Source organism: Sus scrofa, chromosome 13 (assembly GCF_000003025.6).
Source record: "Sus scrofa isolate TJ Tabasco breed Duroc chromosome 13, Sscrofa11.1, whole genome shotgun sequence".
NCBI lineage: Eukaryota > Metazoa > Chordata > Mammalia > Artiodactyla > Suidae > Sus > Sus scrofa.
This window is the reverse complement of record NC_010455.5, coordinates 138,739,595-138,758,007: the sequence shown is the minus strand read 5'-3', so window position 1 is coordinate 138,758,007 and position 18,413 is coordinate 138,739,595. Positions and strand designations below refer to the sequence as shown.

Below are 18,413 nucleotides of genomic sequence, written 5' to 3'. Positions count from 1 at the left end.
AATGGTGCTATATACATGGGAAAAGCATGTGCAATATTATGATATAGTTTTACAATTAGAAAATGTGAAACTATTGTTCATGATACAAAAAACTATGATTTTCATTATACAAATTTAGAAGTAAGTGGTAGCTGTGATTTATATAACAGCACTATGCACTAAGTATTGCTCCAATTGCTTTACACATACTAACTTATTTATCCTCCTCATTTTACACATTTTATTATTAAAACAAACCCAAGGAGGAGTTCTATCAATATCCCCAGTACTATGGTAAGTAAATTAAGGCACAGGGAAGTCCACTAATTTTCCCAGTCTTAGAGCTCAACAAAGCTTCTTGGCTGGTAGAGATACAGAAGATAACCTATTTTCTAAGTAACCTCGTCACCCAACATTCTTCACTGGGACTAAAAACAGGGCTGGAGGTAAGAAGGCACCCATACAATGTATATAATACTTAGAGTCATATAAGCACTTTTTTTCCCAGCAGTACACACACTAAAATGAAATGATTCAGAGTAGTGGAACCCCAAAGAATTCCATATTGTTTATGTCATAGACAGGCTCACACAGAGGCACAAGGATACATGTATATGGATATTCACTACTGCAGTGTTTGTGATGACTGAACGAAATCTCAGTCTCCATCAACAGGGGACAGGCTAAACATATATTGATATTTCTACTAGGGAATGTTGTAAAGCCCTTTAAAAGAATGAGGTAGTTTTATATTTATGGGTATGGAAAAATATAGTATTAAGTGGGAAGAAAAAGGTACGGAATAGCAGGCATATATTATGATTCAACTTGTGTGAGAGAAAAGGAAATATATATTACCTGTGTGCTTGAAAATGATCAAGAAGTTTCTTAAGAATAAACAAATTATTTACAGTGCTTGCTTCCTGGGAAATAGGGAATGGGGAAAAGGGTCAGTCCATAGAAGAGAATGAGATTTTTGGTTTTATATTACATCCTTTTGTATCAAAATTACTTTTACCAAAAGCACATTTGCTGATTTATTTAAAAGCTTATTTAAAAATAGAGTATTATAGACCCTAACATCCTCTCATATAGTGGTTCCTAACAATAAGCTAATACGTAATGATGAGTGGTGAAATGTGTCCCAAATAATTTATTACTAACAGTGGTTAAGCTAGAGGAGTTTGAGTGATTTATTTTTTTATAAACAAGAATAAAATCAACATCCTTTTAATCCACTAATGTAAAGGGGAAAAACAGAGACACTTTTAAGATTTAAGCAGAAGGAAAAAAGAATTAATCCTAACAGTAATTATTTTTATGAAAGGCTGCATCCCAGAGAAATGAAAGGTCCCCCCCCCAAAAAAAAGGAGGATTCTTCAGAGAAGCAACTTTCTCAAAAACATAAGTAAACACCTTTATGTGATTTTCAAATTTGGTGGGGAGTGTCCTAGAAAATAGGCAAGACCTTTTTTTTTTTTTTTGTCTTTTTGCCTTTTCTAGGGCCGCTTCTGCAGCACATGGAGGTTCCCAGGCTAGGGGTCGAATCGGAGCTATAGCCACCAGTCTACGCCAGAGCCACAGCAACTCGGAATCCGAGCCGCGCCTGCAACCTACACCACAGCTCACGGCAACGCCGGGTCCTCAACCCACTGAGCAAGGCCAGGGATCGAACCCGCAACCTCATGGTTCCTAGTCGGATTCGTCAACCACTGGGCCACGACGGGAACTCCAGCAAGACTTTTTTTATCCTTTTAAATATGTTTTGTGTATTATATAAGTTACATACTTATAGTGTTATTCATATATTATTTATAATTGAGTATACAGTATTTAGAGGATAGTTGCTCAAATATGTATTACTGATAGTGCAATTAAAAATACTTGGAAAGTACTGATGTACTCGAACAAATTTAACAAGCAAAGAGGAAAGCATCAAATGGTCATTCCATGGTCAAAGAATAAAACGTAAAAGCTGTGAAACAGTCAGTGTACAATGTCTGCAATTTTTGAATTCTCTTCAACTCTTCCCTATATCTATTCCATGACCATATCCTGTCACTTCCAAAAGAACACTTACTGATTTTGACAGTTCATAATCATTCTGATCATCCAAATTTAATTACTTCGTGCTTCTGAAAAGGCCTCCAGCCTTTCTGTAGTGAGCTCTCTAGTGCTATCTTGCACAAAACTGTGAGATTCTTTAAAAGCTCGGAAAGCTTCCAACTGTTTCCAAAAGTGAAAGTACTTATCCAGCGATCTTTAAATATCTCTGCCCTACTCTTAAATTGTCTTCTCCCCACAGACCAACTGAAACTCTTCAAGTCAGACAAATATATTCCTCATTTGTCGAGGGGGGTTATCTACCCCTAACACTCCTACACACCAACCTGTTATGCAGAATAAACATCCTCCATTTTCAAATCAAATTCTTTTTCCTCCAGAACTTTCTTCAGGGTTCCCTTTCCTCTAATAACCTCCCTCCGATTCCTGGGATTTTAGTCTTAATGGGATTGCAAGGATCATCCCTCTCTCTGAACCTCCCCAGCAACTCAGTAGCAGGATCCAGGATCCTTCGACAGACCCACATTTGCGTTAATAGCGCCAATGTTTCTGTGATCTCCGCCCTCAAGACCTTGGATTTGTTTGGCTCCCGCCTCCCCTTCCAGACACTAAGTTTGTTTAGGGCCTGACCGCAGAGGGGCCGGGCAGGTTCTCTCCGACGTCGGCTGCTGCGTACACAGGTCGGCCTGAGCAGGCTGCTTAGGGAACGAGGCTGTGCGGACAGGGCTGACCCGAGCGCCTTTCTCCGCCTATCCCAGAGGAGAAAAGTCCAAAGGAGGGGGCGGACAGTGCATATGTGCCTGGAGGCCGTGTAGGGCGACCCTGAAACCATCCGGCGGCGCCAGCCGGCGAGTAAACAATTGGAACCAGGCCCTGTAGATGAAGGAAGGTGGATTAAAGGGCCGGATCCAGGACTAAATCAGGAGAGGCGGGACAGGGAGGGGACCCGAGTGTGGCTGCTTCGGCAGACCTGCGGGCCTTGTGGTGGGGGTGACCGTTACAAGGCTCAAGGAAGGGAGGAGTTGGGGAGTATCCCCCACTCACCTGGAAGAGGTTGTTGCCGGAGGCTCCAGCTGCCCCCCTCCCAAATTTAAGCCACGTCAGCTCGGGAATCCCGTACACGACACCCACCTCCGCCGCGCCCCGCTGCCGGACTCAACCACTCGCTGTTGGGACGGAAACTGGGATTAGGATATGGACCAATCAGGGCTATTGACAGGGCGTTACCAGGGAGACCAGGCACGCCTTGTTTGTACCTAACCCGTCAACAATGACCGAGACCAATCAAAGTCAGGAAATGCTCCGCTTCCTCAAAGAAACAGCCAATAGACTCTAAAGAGTGGAGGAGGGGTGGAGTCAGACCCGAGAAAGTGTTCCGGAAGAAAATTTGGGGAAGAGCCGGAAATGCCGGGAGGGCGGGCCTTCTTGGTAAGGTCAGGTGTTTCCAAAGTAAAGTGGCTGCGCTTATTGCTTCTGATACCTCCGCGGGGTTGGTCAAAACTGATCGACATTGTAGCTTGGGCTTTCGCGGAGACTCTGCACTGCAGAAACCAGCTGCCATTAGGATTGCTAAATGAGCTGTGAGGAGGGTATAAGAATGTGGGTTTTGGAGTTCCCGTCGTGGCGCAGTGGTTAACGAATCCGACTAGGAACCATGAGGTTGCGGGTTCGGTCCCTGCCCTTGCTCAGTGGGTTAATGATCTGGCGTTGCCGTGAGCTGTGGTGTAGGTTGCAGACACGGCTCGGATCCCGCGTTGCTGTGGCTCTGGCGTAGGCCGGTGGCTACAGCTCCGATTCAACCCCTAGCCTGGGAACCTCCATATGCCGCGGGAGCGGCCCAAGAAATAGCAACAACAACAACAGACAAAAAGACAAAAGACAAAAAAAAAAAAAAAGAATGTGGGTTTTGCTCTTAGAGTCATAAAATATTAGACCGGAAAGTAGGACATCTAATATGACTTTTTCATTTTACTGATGAAAAATGAGAACCAGATTAAAGTGACTTTCACAAACAGCGACTTACTAATGTGACTCGGACTAGGTAGAACTTGGCATCTGTATGAAAGGATCAGAGATGTTTCTAAGGATTTGAGTTAGAGGGAAAGTAGTGAATACCAGAGAATGCCTTTTAATAAGTGGTGTCAGAACTGGCCCTTAAGCAGGTGAGGGTTGAGGGCTCTGGTACTGGGACAGGAGTCAGTGAGGTGCTCCAGTAACAGTCACAGAGCCTCTAAGGAAAGGAATAAAAGTAGCCAGCTCCTGTGATATCAGGGACTCCCTTGACAATTAGTATTATTTGAATTTATTGAGACTTACTGTGTGTCAGGCACTCAGCCCACCCTATGCATCCTCGTGCTAATGTTTATTACATAAATCTTTGTGGATCAAACATCAGTAAGGCATTTTCTGGTGACCATCTAAATTGTAGTCCCCTGTAATTAGTGTGTACTGTTCTTGGACTTGGCGATATAGCTGAGATCAAGGGAAAACAAATTCCTGCCATTTTGAAAACAATAATTTAGTGAGGAGAGAAAAAACTAAACAGTTGGCTCTTGAACAACACAGGTGTGAATTGCCCTGGTCTAAGAAAACACTGATTTTTTTTCAATAATAAATACCATAATACTGCACTATCTGGCCTGTGGTTGTTTCAACCCATGAATACAAAACCACCTGTAATGAAGAAACATATATAGGGATAATGGACTAGAATTTATTCTGGGATTTACCATTTTAGGAGGTCAGTGCCCCTAATTCCCATGTTGTTCAAGGATCAACTGTAATATGGTAGATGGCAAATGCTTAGGAAAAATACAACAGAGAAGGGGTATAGTGGCTGCAGGGGACTGTAATTTTAGAAAAACAGACCAAGCGTGCTGGCTTTTGCTTCATTCTCTTGGACTTCTTAAAACCTGGAATGTACAGAGCAGCACTTCCAGGGCCCAACATGAGCCGAGGCTTGAAGGGCTTCTGCAGGCTCTCGGAGAGATTTTATTTGAGGTCAGTAAGCAAGGAATGTTGCTGAATATCAACTGCAGCTGTTTAGTAATGAGGCACCCAGGCAAGTGCATCAACAGCTGAACCTGCTCCCTGACAATGTGTAGGCCTCTCATACAGCTGTTCTGTGTGTGTTATATTTAAATACAGTCATTAAATAAAATCCTCATTAATCATGATTCCCTAAGAGTGAAGAAGTCTATGAGATCTGGATTTTGTGTGAAAGTATCTGTGTCTATTTGCCTGCGGAGGTCTTGTCTTTCAGTTATATTCCCCTACATCAGCAAAAATACCAGACAGATCCAGAGTATACAGATACCCAATACTCAGAACCTAAGAAAAGATTGTTCTTCAGAAATCCCTGGCCCTCATAAGTAGTCATGGCTGTTTCCTCTGGAAATGCAGAGAGATACTTTGCATACTTGCGTTGCTCATTTCTTACAGTACGCAGTGGCAGTAGATGGGAATAAATGCTCCACCTATGCAGAAGACAGATGGACTGCTGTTCTGTGAATTATTTATTCTGGTGTCCCAAGGAGGCCAATATGATATGGGATAGATTTCAGTCCATTTGTTTCTATGTCCCATCTGGTAGTCATCCTTTATACCAATTGACTCCTAGAAACAGATGCCAGAGGAGGTTCTCGATAGGAATTGGAACTTTCTTCTGACTTTGCTCCTGGGAAGGTTGGCACTCCTGATTAGGCACTAGGCTCAAGGAGAGACTGAGCTGGATTTAGGAAAACTTAGACAAGGCCTAATGAGTTTTGTTTCAAATTCTTGTTTGCCTTAACATTTGGAAAGTATAGCAGCCTTGATGTGTATTTTCCAGCTCCCGCCCAGGAGAGTTGTGCTCTCCACAGTTCTCTGTAGATGGTCTATCTTTGAGGACAGAAGAGGTTGGGATTCAGGGACCTCTTGTCTGTAGAGCTGTGGTGTCTCCTTGCCTGCTGCTGGATGAGCTTTGGGATGGAGAGCAAGGATAGCAGGTTGTGTTCTGAGAGGGCTGCAAGGGTGGAATGAGTAAATGTCCTGGTTCAGTTTTCTCAGAAGCATCAGAGATGCCTGAGAGATACAGAAACTTGCCAGTTTCTGCTCCTGCCTTGATGTTTAGGCCCTGATGCTTGTCTTTAGGCTCTTGCTGAGCAGCAGTTTGCTCAAAAGTGGGCAGGGCTCTGGCATATATGAGAACAGGAGAACTAAAGGACCAGGCATCCTTGCCTGGGGGATGGCAAGAGTTGTCTCCCAGCTATGGTCTTGCTGGGAGCTGCTCTTCTGAAAGCTGAAGAAGAAACCATTGTTAAAAAAAACTCCTACTATGTCTTCAGGGGTGAGGGATGTCAGAGCTGTTTTGATTCTAAGGCCTGGAATAAGCCAGACTCCAGGAGAATTGATGGAGGTCTTTCTTTCTTTCTTCCTTTCTTTCTTTCTTTCTTTCTTTCTTTTTTTTTTTTTTGCTTGTTAGGGCCGCACCCACAGCATATGGAGGTTCTCAGGCTAGGGGTCAAATTGGAGCTGTAGCTGCCAGCCTATGCCACAGCCACAGCAATGCAGGATCCGAGCTGCCTCTGTGACCTACACCACAGCTTACATCAATGCCAGATCCTTAACCACCGAGCAAGGCTGGAGATTGAACCTGCGCCCTCATGGATGCTAGTCAGATTTGTTAATTGCTGAGCCACAATGGGATCTCCAATGTAGGCCTTTCTAACTTCAAGAGTCTTTTCCGACAAAATCGGCAGGCTCTGGATACTTCATGGAGCATGTGGAGCCAGGCAGAAACTCTTGGAAGCCCTTGTAGACAAAGCAGGGGAATGGCTAAAATAAGTGGCCTATTCTCTATAAGGGGTGAGTCCACAGTATTTTGTAGAGGCGAAGCAACATTCATGCCACAAGAACTCAGGCACTATTTCTATGTGATTTGTTATTGAGCATTTACAATATATAAGTCATATGGAGAGCAGTGGTGACTTTTTCATACTAAGGCATCTAGATCCAAGGGCATGAGGAATCTGAAGTCAGAAGACAATTCCTAGGGAACATAACCATACAGCTCCTATTCAACACTTATTCAACAAATACTAAGCACAGATCATGTGTCAGGCACTTATGTAGTTTATTTTTTATCTGGGATCTAAGAATAAATCTCAGGCCTTTAAGCAAGACTTGTGAAGGGGAATTCTCTAGCCCATCAATTTGAAGAAAGTTCTTATTATGCATCTTATGGCATGTAGTAGGCCCCTCTTTTGGAGAACTCCCAAGTACTCTAAAGGTGCCTCAGGATACAACTATATTTAGTGAGTTAATACACTAGCTCAAAGAGGCCACTAGAACTCAAGTTACATATCAAACTGATATTTCTAATACACTTCATAGCTCCTTTCAAGGACTGTACCACTGAAGCCTACCCTCATCAGTACTTCTAGCCAAGAACATCACCAAGATTAACAGGCACCCCACCATTGCTAACATAACTAATAATTTTGATGATTTGCATGTAGAGCAGATACTGTGAGAAAGTCTATAGATGTCCTAAATGCCAATAAATTGTCCCGTTCTGCCAAATAAACTCTTCTTGATCTTTATTAGAAGATTTCTTTAACAAGTAAGAGATTTTCTGCATTTGCTACTTGAGAGTTGTAAGCATGCTGTTTAGGAAAACATATTCAACCTAGAGTCAAAATTAAGCTGTTAATAGGTTTTGTATAACCAGGAGTTAACAGCTTCTCTTCTGATGCTTGACGGGAATGTAGTCTCAGCCTTTCTCTCTTGCTTTATTCCTCTCAGCCTTCAAGATTACCCACCTTCTCATTTCCTTTCCTTACACGCATTGACGTTAGGCTGACAGGCCCGAGAAATACTGATTAATACAAATGAAGTATTTGGCTGCATAATTTACAGACCCAGTAAAAAGACACCTTAGAGGACTCTGGTAGGGACAGACGTATTACGTTTCTGCTCCCTGGGAGACTCTTCCATTAAGATATGTGACTTTCCCTTTATGCCTGTGTAGTGCCAAGTGTTGCACACTCTAGAGATGGCCATCCAGGACCTTGCTGCAACTTTCTTGTCTTCTCTAAGTTATGTGAGCATTCTATGAAGCCAGTTTATTCATTCTACATTTATTACTTTAATCTGAGTTATTTTATTAATCTTTCTATTCTTTTTATCATTTATTCTTATGAATATATTACATGAAAATTCTGAGCACTTAAAATTGCTTCAGTCTCTTAGTGACTGGGAAAGACCACTTTCCATGTGGGCTAGCCAAATCCACACTCAATAAATAGTTTCTAAGTGCCTTCTTCATAACATTTTAGTTGAGTAGATAGAGTATTTTTTATTCCCTTGGCCTGGAACACTCCCCTTCTACTCCTTGGACTGGTCAATTCTTCTTTGAGGGGCTTCTGGTCATCTTCCAGACAAAGTTAGGGACTTTCATATATACATTATTTCCTGCAAAATAATAGACGTCATACTTTTGTTGTTGTTTTTTGTTTTGTTTTGTTTTTGTTTTTGTTTTTTTTTTTGCTTTTTTAAAGGGCCGCATCTGCAGCATATGGAAGTTCCTAGGCTAGAGGTCAGATCAGAGCTGTAGCTACTGGTCCACACCAGAGTCACAGCAACATGGGATCCTGAGCTGCGTCTACAACCTATACCACAGCTCATAACACCAGGTCCTTAATCTACTGAGTGAGGCCAGGGATCGAACCCACATCCTCATGGATACTGGTCAGATTCACTTCCGCTGTGCTGCAACACATCATACTTTAAATCATTTACTTGTTTAATGTTTATCTCTTCTATTGGGATGTAAACTCCATTAGCAGAGACTCTCTGTGTTCTGCATCTAGTGCACATATTTTACATCATAGATGTTTATAGATATTCATTGAGTAAATAGTTGTGTCTTATTAGAGTTTAAAATTTCTGAGGTAATAGACACTTGGTCAAATACTGAGAAACAATTATTACTTGAGTACCTCAAAGTTCATAAATACCAGTATAGGGACTAAAAAAATTATAGGACCCCATCCCAGCCATCAAGAGTTGTTTCATAAAGTGGATGGGCCATTTTCACACAACCAGTTAAATACCTATATAAATCTCAAGTACCAAAAGAGTGGTTGAGTGAATGAATGGATAATTAATTGAAATGAATAAGTGGTTCATTTTAGAGTGGTAAAGACCTGGATTTAAACTTGGGCAAGTTAGTGTCTTGCAGTTTCAGTTTTCACATCTGTAAAATGAAAATTATAAATGTTCCTACAAGATAAGGGACATTGTAAGTATAATGGTCATCAAATATTTATCAGAATCAGGCACATATCACATAATAAATGACAACAATTACACAGAGGCAGCATCAGTAGTAATAGGATAACTAAGTTCCTGGAGAGGCAGGGTGGGATGATTTGATGAAGAGTCATATCATTCTCAAATAGACTAAGAAAGGGATCAACTGTTAAAGACTAGTGCTGAAATGAATATCTTAGATCAGGAGTTCTTAAACTTTTGGGTTTCAAGACCACATGATATACTTAAATATTTATGAGGACTCTGTATTAGGGTTCCTAAGAAAAACAGAACTAGTAAAATTCCATTTTATTATATAAATATATATAAGAAGGGGTTTAGTATAAGAATTGCATCATGTGAGTATGGAGGATGAGAAGTTCCACAGTCTGCCTTCTGCAAAATGGAGAACTAGGGAAGCCAGCGGTCTAATTTAGTCCCAGTCCAAAGGCTTGAATACGAGGGGGAGTCAATAGTTTAACTCCCACTCTGAGGCAGGCCCAAGTCTGCTAGTACAAGTCCCAGAGTCTGAAGGGCTTGAGAACCAGAAGCTACTGTGTCTGAGGACAGACATCCTAGCTCAAGAAGAGACAATAGAATTTGCCTTTCTTTTATTTTTTTATCTTTTTAGGGCCACCCTGTGGCATATAGAGGTTTCCAGGCTAGTGGTTGAATCAGAGCTGTAGCTGCCAGCCTATACCACAGCCACAGCAACGTCAGATCCGAACTGCAGCACCGGATCCTTAACCCACTGAACAAAGCCAGGGATTGAACCTGCAACCTCATGGTTCCTAGTTGGATTTGTTTCGGCTGCACCACAATGGGAACTCCGAATTGGCCCTTCTTTCACATTTCCTGTTCTGTTCCGGCCCGGCCCTCAACAGAGGCCTGCCCACATTGGGGAGGGCAGATTTTCTCTACTCGGTCTATTGATTCAAATGCTAATCTTTTCCAGAAACACTTTCACAGAAATTTTACCAGCACTCTGGGCATCCCTTAGCTCAGTCAAGTTGACACATAAAATTAACCATCACAGATTTCACAGAACGTTTGTTTAGGTGGATTATAAGCAGTGATGTGCTAGTAAATGTTTAATAACTGGAGGAAATGTTTCTCCAAGAGTAAAATTTTCTTTATGCATATACCAACTATCTACTGATTAATGTGAAATAGGCATACCACCATGGTTGATTTCACCAGCGAATGTGCAGAAGTGTTGAGGGACACACACATACACATGCATTCAGTATTTCCTATATACAGATATAATACACATAATACTTTTGTTTTAAATGATTTATCAAATAATGTTTATATAATTTTATTGAATACCTTTAAACTAATTAATATTGGTATGTATCCGAATGTGAATTCATACTGAAGTTTAATAAAATTAATCTTTACTGCTTTATGAGAACATTCTTTTTAAGACCAAACCCACAGCATATTGAAGTTCCCAGGTTGGGGGTCTAATTGGAGCTGCAGCTGCTGGCCTACACCACAGCCATAGCAACGCAGGATCCGTGCCATGTCTGTGACCTATACCACAGCTCACAGCAATGCTGGATCCTAACCCACTGAGTGAGGCCAGGGATCAAACCCGCATCCCCATGGATAATAGTTGGGTTTGTAATCCACTGAGCCACAATGGGAAGTGAGGGTGGTCATTTTTTGATTTCAGTATTGTGCATGAATGACCATGAAGAATACAGGGGTTACTGTAATGGTCAGGTACCTCTGCCTTGATTCCTGTCAGCGTTTCAGCACTATTTCTTTTGTACCATCAGTGGAAATATCAACACAGTCTAAAAGGCAAATAACATTGAGGTATTATTATGAAACTATTTTTTTTTTAATTTTCCCACTGTACAGCAAGGGGGTCAGGTTATCCTTACATGTATACATTACAATTACATTTTTCCCCCACCCTTTCTTCTGTTGCAACATGAGTATCTAGACAAAGTTCTCAATGCTATTCAGCAGGATCTCCTTGTATATCTATTCTAAGTTGTGTCTGATAAGCCCAAGCTCCCGATCCCTCCCACTCCCTCCTCCTCCCTCCCCCTCCCATCAAGCAGCCACAAGTCTCTTCTCCAAGTCCATGATTTTCTTTTCTGAGGAGATGTTCATTTGTGCTGGATATTAGATTCCAGTTATAAGTGATATCATATGGTATTTGTCTTTGTCTTTCTGGGCTCATTTCACTCAGTATGAGATTCTCTAGTTCCATCCATGTTGCTGCAAATGGCATTATGTCATCATTCTTTTTTATGGCAGAGTAGTATTCCATTGTGTATATATACCTCATCTTCCGAATCCAATCATCTGTCGATGGACATTTGGGTTGTGAAACTAGTTTTGATCCTATGGTAACTGAAGAGGTCTCAGGACTTGACTTACATGTGGAATCTGACAAAAGGACACAATGAACATCTTTGCAGAACAGATACTGACTCACTGACTTTCAAAAACTTACGGTTTCCAAAGGAGACAGGTTTGGGGGTGGAGAGATGCGCTGGGGGTTTGGGATGGAAATGTTATAAAACTGGGTTGTGGTGATCATTGTACAACTATAAATGTAATAAATTCATTGAGTAATATAAAAAAAGACATTTGCCTCTCATTTTCAATAAAAACTATTTGCTTTCTTTCTCTGCACTGTATCTAGGGCAATTTTCATATACCTAGCTTTTAATTCTTTTTGGCTGTCTTTAATCAAATGATTAAACCATGTACTGAGTTTTTATTTCAATGACTATGTTACCATTCTACAGAACTTAATTGGTTATTTTAAAATGTTTTTTAGTATTCCATTTAGACTTGTGTTGGAGTCTGGGCTATAGCCCTTTGCTTAATTTTTCATGGCTGTCCTACAAACAATAAAATGGTATATCTAAAAAAACAAAACCAAAAAACAAAACAAAACAAAACAAAAAAACAAAATAAAAACAAACAAAAAACCCCAAAGAGGTCTCAGAACTATTCCCTACAGAAAGAAGTCTATGAACAACATATTGGAAATTATTGTTTTACACTGTAGACTCTTTAAGGGAAAACATAGACTTTTTTTTAATTACATTGCTTTTTTGTTAATCGAATTTGAGACTCATTACTCCAACTGCAACATGCAGATGTACAACTCTCCAAATATTTTTTTAGTCTCACAGACATTAGGTATGCGTCAGTTAACTTTTGCCCACAGAACACAGGCTCTTCAGTTCATCCTCTATTTGGCTGACAAAGAAACTATAGAACTTCTCTTCAAGGAACACAGTGAAGAGGTGAAGTAGAATGTTTACAATTTTATTAAGAAATAGGAAACATATTTTTTGGATTATAACTTTTGAGCTCTTTAATTCATAAGAGTGCTTTAGAATGGCAGTGTAAATATAGTTCGGTTACTGTGAATGTCTTTGACACTTTGGCAAAGAAGTAGGCCTTTGAGAACATGGTATTTCCTTCCTTTCTTTGAGACAGTTACAAACTCAGGTGAACACATTTAGAAGTCAGAGGTAGATATTTAAAAACAAACTGGCCTAGGAGTTCCCTTGTGGCAGAGTGGGTTAAGGATCCAGTGATGTCACTACAGCATCTCTAGTCTCTGCTGTGGTATGGGTTCGATCCTTGCCCTGGGAACTTCTACATGCTGAGGGTACTGACAAAAACAAACAAAATCCTCGACTAATACTTCCCTATAGTTGCTTTTATTTTAAATGTAAATGTGACCTGTGAGAATGATTCCTATAAATGTTTTTGTCTTCTAGATCTTATTTTTATTTTTTATTTTTTTTTTTGCTATTTCTTGGGCTGCTCCCTTGGCATATGGAGATTCCCAGGCTAGGGGTCTAATCGGAGCCATAGCCACCAGTCTACGCCAGAGCCACAGCAACGCGGGATCCGAGCCGCGTCTGCAACCTACACCACAGCTCAGGGCAATGCCAGATCGTTAACCCACTGAGCAAGGCCGGGGACCGAACCCGCAACCTCATGGTTCCTAGTTGGATTCGTTAATCACTGCGCCATGACAGAAACTCCTAGGTCTTATTTTAAATGTATAACTTTTCTGGCATCGTTTGAGACTTTACATATCCCCATTACATGTACAAATTATTTTGCAACAGCCTAAATAAATGTTTGAGACTATGAAAAAGCGCAGCCATGATATGATATATACACTGAATCATCCAAATGGTAGAGTTTCCATTTTCTCAGATGCTGTTGTCTTCAGACAGACACCTGGCATTACTCAAATTCCTTTATGAAATATTTATTTCTTCATACAGCTTTGAGTTACTGTCTAATGACCTTTCACTTCACCCTGCAGGACTCTCTAGAGCATTTCTTGCAGGGCGGGTCTGGTGATCATCAGCTCCCTCAGCTTTTGTTTTTCTGTGAATGTCTTCATTTCCCTCACACTCTTGAAAGATAGTTTTGTCAGATATAGGATTCTTGGCTGACAGTTTTGATTTGTTATTTTCTTTTAGCACCTTCAGTACATAGGCTCACTGCCTTCTGGCCTCTAAAGTTTCTGACGACAAATCTCCTGATATTGAGAATCCCTTGTATGTGACAAGTCACTTCTCTTTTTCTGCTTTTGAGATTCTCTTTGACAATTAACTTTTAAATTGATTACAAATAAGAAAAAAATTTTACATTTTCTTTCATTTTTACAATTTCCCTCACTTTTTTTTTTTTTTTTTTTTGGTCTTTTTGCCATTTTCTTGGGCCGCTCTCACAGCATATGGAGGTTCCCAGGCTAGGGGTTGAATCGGAGCCTTAGCCACCGGCCTACACCAGAGCCACAGCAACTCGGGATCCAAGCCACATCTGCAACCTACACCACAGCTCACGGCAATGCCAGATCCTTAACCCACTGAGCAAGGCCAGGGATCGAACCTGCAGCCTCATGGTTCCTAGTCGGATTTGTTAACTACTGAGCCACGATGGAAACTCCTCCCTCACTTCTTGTATAGATCTAATTTCTATCTTGTATCCTGTTTCTTCTGTCTAAAAAATCTTTAGTTTTTTCTTTATGATCAGCTTTGTTTTTCTGGAAAAAATATATTTCCTTCATTTTTTGAAAGATATCATTGCTGTTTATGGAATTCTAAAGATGCCATTTCCATTGTCTCAGAGATATCTGCAACCCCATGTTCAGTGCAGCATTTTTTCACAATAGTCAACATATGGAAACAACCTAAGTGTTAATGGATCTTTGGATAAAGAATATGTAAGAAAATATAAATATATAATATTATTTAGTCACAAGAAAGAAATCCTCCATTTGTGACAACAAGAGGATATTATGCTAATTGAAATAAATCAGAGAAAAATTGTATGATTTCACTTATATGTAGAATCTTAAAAAAAAATAAAAGGTCAAACTCAAAAACAGGAGGCAGAATGGTGGTTACCAAGGGCTGAGAGGTAAGGGAAATGGGATGCTAGTCAAAGAGCACAAACTTTCAACTATAAGATGAATAAAGTCTTTAAAAATTAATCATTAAAATTCAGTAGCAATTATCGCATTTGGATTCTTTTTTGTCATAATTTGAAAATGACCTAAATGGATATGGATATTCCTAAAATGAAAAACATCATGAAGAGTAGCTTTCCTACAGAATTTCTATTAACCACAGAAATTTCTATTTCTAGGTACTCTATAGGTTTATAAACATGAAATGTTAAGAATTGTGTTTCTATTATACCCACTCTGGTACATTTTTCTCTATAGAAAATAAGCTTTGATGTGAACAAGTCCTCAAAATTAAACTATGACAAATTGTTGATTAAATATTGATAAAATAATTTTTTCATGTCATGTATTTTTCATTTATCTGAGTAATACTGAATTGCTATATTGTAAACATAGCAGCATTTTAAGTCAGAAGGTAATACGACATTAAGGCAGAAATTTAAACAAAAAAATGGGAGTTCCCATTGTGGTGCAGCAGAAACAAATCCGACTAGGAACCGTGAGGTTGCAGGTTCTATCCCTGGCCTCACTCAGTGGGTTAAGGATTTGGCATTGCCACGAGCTGTGGTGTAGGTCACAGACGTGGCTCGGATCCCGTGTTACTGTGGCTGTGGTGTAGGCTGGCAGCTGTAACTCCGATTGGACCCCTATCCTGGGAACCTCCATATGCCATGGGTGCAGCCCTCACAGCAAAACAAACAAACAAACAAACAAATAAATAGATAAAACTAAAAAAATTACATTGCAGTATTGCAGGGAGATTGAGTTGAACCAGTTGGGAGTTAAGCTGGGTTTGGTTTTTTTTTTTTATCTTTAATGCGCTATAGTCTTCAAACTCCTCTAATTTTTAGCTGGTGTTTTTTTATGTTTAGAGTGGGATCTGGAAGGCTTGAAGGTTTTTGTGTTCCTGCTCCACCTCCACTTTCAGCCATCCCTATACACTTTTGCCACAAAGAGGGCATCTCTCTCCATACACCATCCTTTACCTCAGCAGTACACTACCGTTGCTTATTACTTGGTGCTAGGCTTGCTGTTGGTACTTGGGTGGTCTGTTTTCCCAATCTAGCCTGAATCTTAGGCCACGTTTCTTCTTCCTAGGATTGGAGGTAGGGCTTTCCCCAGGTTCCTACCCTTCTACCCCAGGCAGGGCAGTCAAACTACCTCATATTTGTGGTTGGTCTTTAACAGGAAAATTTCCTTTCATTAGCAGCATTAGCAGCCGTCTGCTTTATATTGGCAGGATTTCTGGGCCCAAGGTAATTTCCCCCTCCACTCTCAGGAGAGAGAGTTTTTGTTTCTATCCATCCCTCAGCAATACTGTTTCTCTACTTGTGTCTGGGGCTACAATGTTTCCTATCCCCATGGCCCCTACACACAGACAGCTAGGTTTTGTTTCTATTCCTTCCTCACATGCAGTAAAATTTCATCTGAACTTTGGCAGTAAGAGGGCTTGCTGCCCTACTCTAGCAGCTTAAGGCTTTTAAGAGAAGGGTTTGGGAAAGCAGGTGAGGCTTTGTTACAAACACAAATTGAGGAGGCTTCTTGCATTAAAATACAGTTAAAAGATAAACAGGGAAATCAGAAATTATTAGGTTGGAACTGAATAATTACATAGGTACCTAAAATCATAAGAGAAATTAAGCATTGTATTTAGCTGTGAGATTCCTAGGAGATAAAACTAAAATGGAAATAGTGGGTTATGCAGTTCTCATAATTTAATAGAAAGAATGTAATTTTATCTGGAAAAATTTTTCTTGTATTGAATATTAGGAGGATTTTTTTAATGTAGTTCCTTTTAAAAATAAAATGAGTTCAAACACTGTTTTGTAGAAAAGTTAAATGTCCTTCAATTGACCATTTATTGTCCTCACCTTAATAAAAGCCAAGAGCAATTTAATATTTCCTATATTAAAAGAAAAACAGAAATTCTAAATAACAAATGTGAAAAATTGAAGTAATGCTGACAATTTTTTCAGAACAATTGTTGAAAATATTTATTTAGAAAACACCTTTAGTTGGAAAATAGAGAAACAACAATAACAAAATAACACATTTCATATAAGCAGAGGAATACCATGTGAGTTTAGTTCCACAATAAAAGCCACACCAATTTGTGTGGACAAGGAAGGAGGCATGGAGAAAAGAAAAAGAGAACTGAGAGAGAGGTAGAAGGTAATTCTTTGCTTACTGCTTTGAGTCTTGTGTGGAGAGGAAACTCTGGAAAACCATGAGTTAGGATAGCACTGGCAGGTCAGAGGAAGAACCAACATAATCTATTGAAAGGGAGTTTTGTGTCATTCCTCCAGTAACTCCTTAAGGAGGTTTGGTTCCACCAATGAATAAAGTTCCTAATTCTACACTAAGTTCATCCTTTGGGACATCAATCTCATCTTCTGCTTCTTCCCCAAGCTTCTTCCACCAGGGTGCTTGTATATGCTTAAGGGTGGTAAGATGTGCCTGCTTGGCCTTGGCTGCCACAGGCCTAGATCTGCTTACAAAGAGCTCAGGTTCTTTTCCTTCTGCTTCCTTCAGACTTGGTGCTTCTGCAGTAAACAGAAAATAAACATGTGAGTGGAAGAGTTCTGTACAAAACAAATAGGAACTTGGAAACTACAGAGTTGGAACTCTGCAATAGAAGGCAGGAACAAGGTCCCAACTCTGAATCAATTATCATTGCTAGCTGTAGATAGCATGTGGCTATTCACAAGTTGTAGCCCCTGTCATTCTGTGTTTAAAAGGAAAGGACGAAAAAAAGGAGGTACATTTTTTTTTTGACAGTTTATTTAAAATAAAAGAACCTTTTCTTTTTTTTTTTTTTGGCTGTAACCTCAGCATATGAAAGTTCCCAGGCAAGAGATCAAATCTGAGCTATAGCTGTGACCTATATCACACCTGTGGCAACACTGAATTGTTTATCCCACCCTACTAAACTGAGAATTGATCCTGCACCCCAGCAGCAACCCCAACCCCAGCTGCTGTAGAGACAATACCAGATCCTTAACCCACTGCTCCAGAGTGGGAACTCCAGGAACTTTCAAAACAATAGCAGAAAGAGACCTTACAGACAAGAAGCTCAGTTATAGCCACCTATCCTTTCGAAAACACAAAATTTCTAAGTAATAGTAATAAACAGAGGACCCTGGCCCTTTTTGCTCCACAAATACTAAAAGTGTTTCAGAGGCCAACTGAAACACTGGCTTCAGGGATGGAATCTCTCATTAAATGTCGTGAGAAGCAGATGAATTAATTTTTGTGAAAACACTTCATTAAAAATATAAAATGGCACTGTAACTACTGTCATTATCTACTTTTAAAATGTGATCAGGAATTCCTGTTGTGGCTCAGTGGTAACAAACTTGACTAGTGTCCATGAGGACTTAGTTTGATCCCTGGCCCTGTTCAGTGGGTTAAGGATCTGGCATTGCCATGAGCTTTGATGTAGGTCGCAGGCATGGCTTGGATTCCGAGCTGCTGTGGCTGTGGTGTATGCCAGCAGCTACAGCTCTGATCAGACCCCTGGCCTGGGAACTTCCATATGTTGCAGGTGTGGCCCTAAAAAAAAATATAAAATATGATCAAAAAGCTTTTTAGACTATATAAT

General features: G+C 40.2%; 2 protein-coding genes across 2 annotated transcripts in view; both read right to left on the bottom strand.

Annotated features, from left to right (window-relative positions):
- Positions 1–3,205, bottom strand: part of GOLGB1 (golgin B1) — a 92,452-nt gene extending 89,247 nt beyond the window's left edge. Inside the window, 1 exon segment of the mRNA XM_021070274.1 lies at positions 3,175–3,205. The gene's annotated coding sequence lies outside the window, so the exon portion shown is untranslated.
- Positions 16,780–18,413, bottom strand: part of IQCB1 (IQ motif containing B1) — a 51,685-nt gene continuing 50,051 nt past the window's right edge. The window contains 1 exon segment of the mRNA XM_021070272.1: positions 16,780–17,355. Within this exon segment, the coding sequence (XP_020925931.1) occupies positions 17,126–17,355 (230 nt within the window). The 3' untranslated portion in view covers positions 16,780–17,125.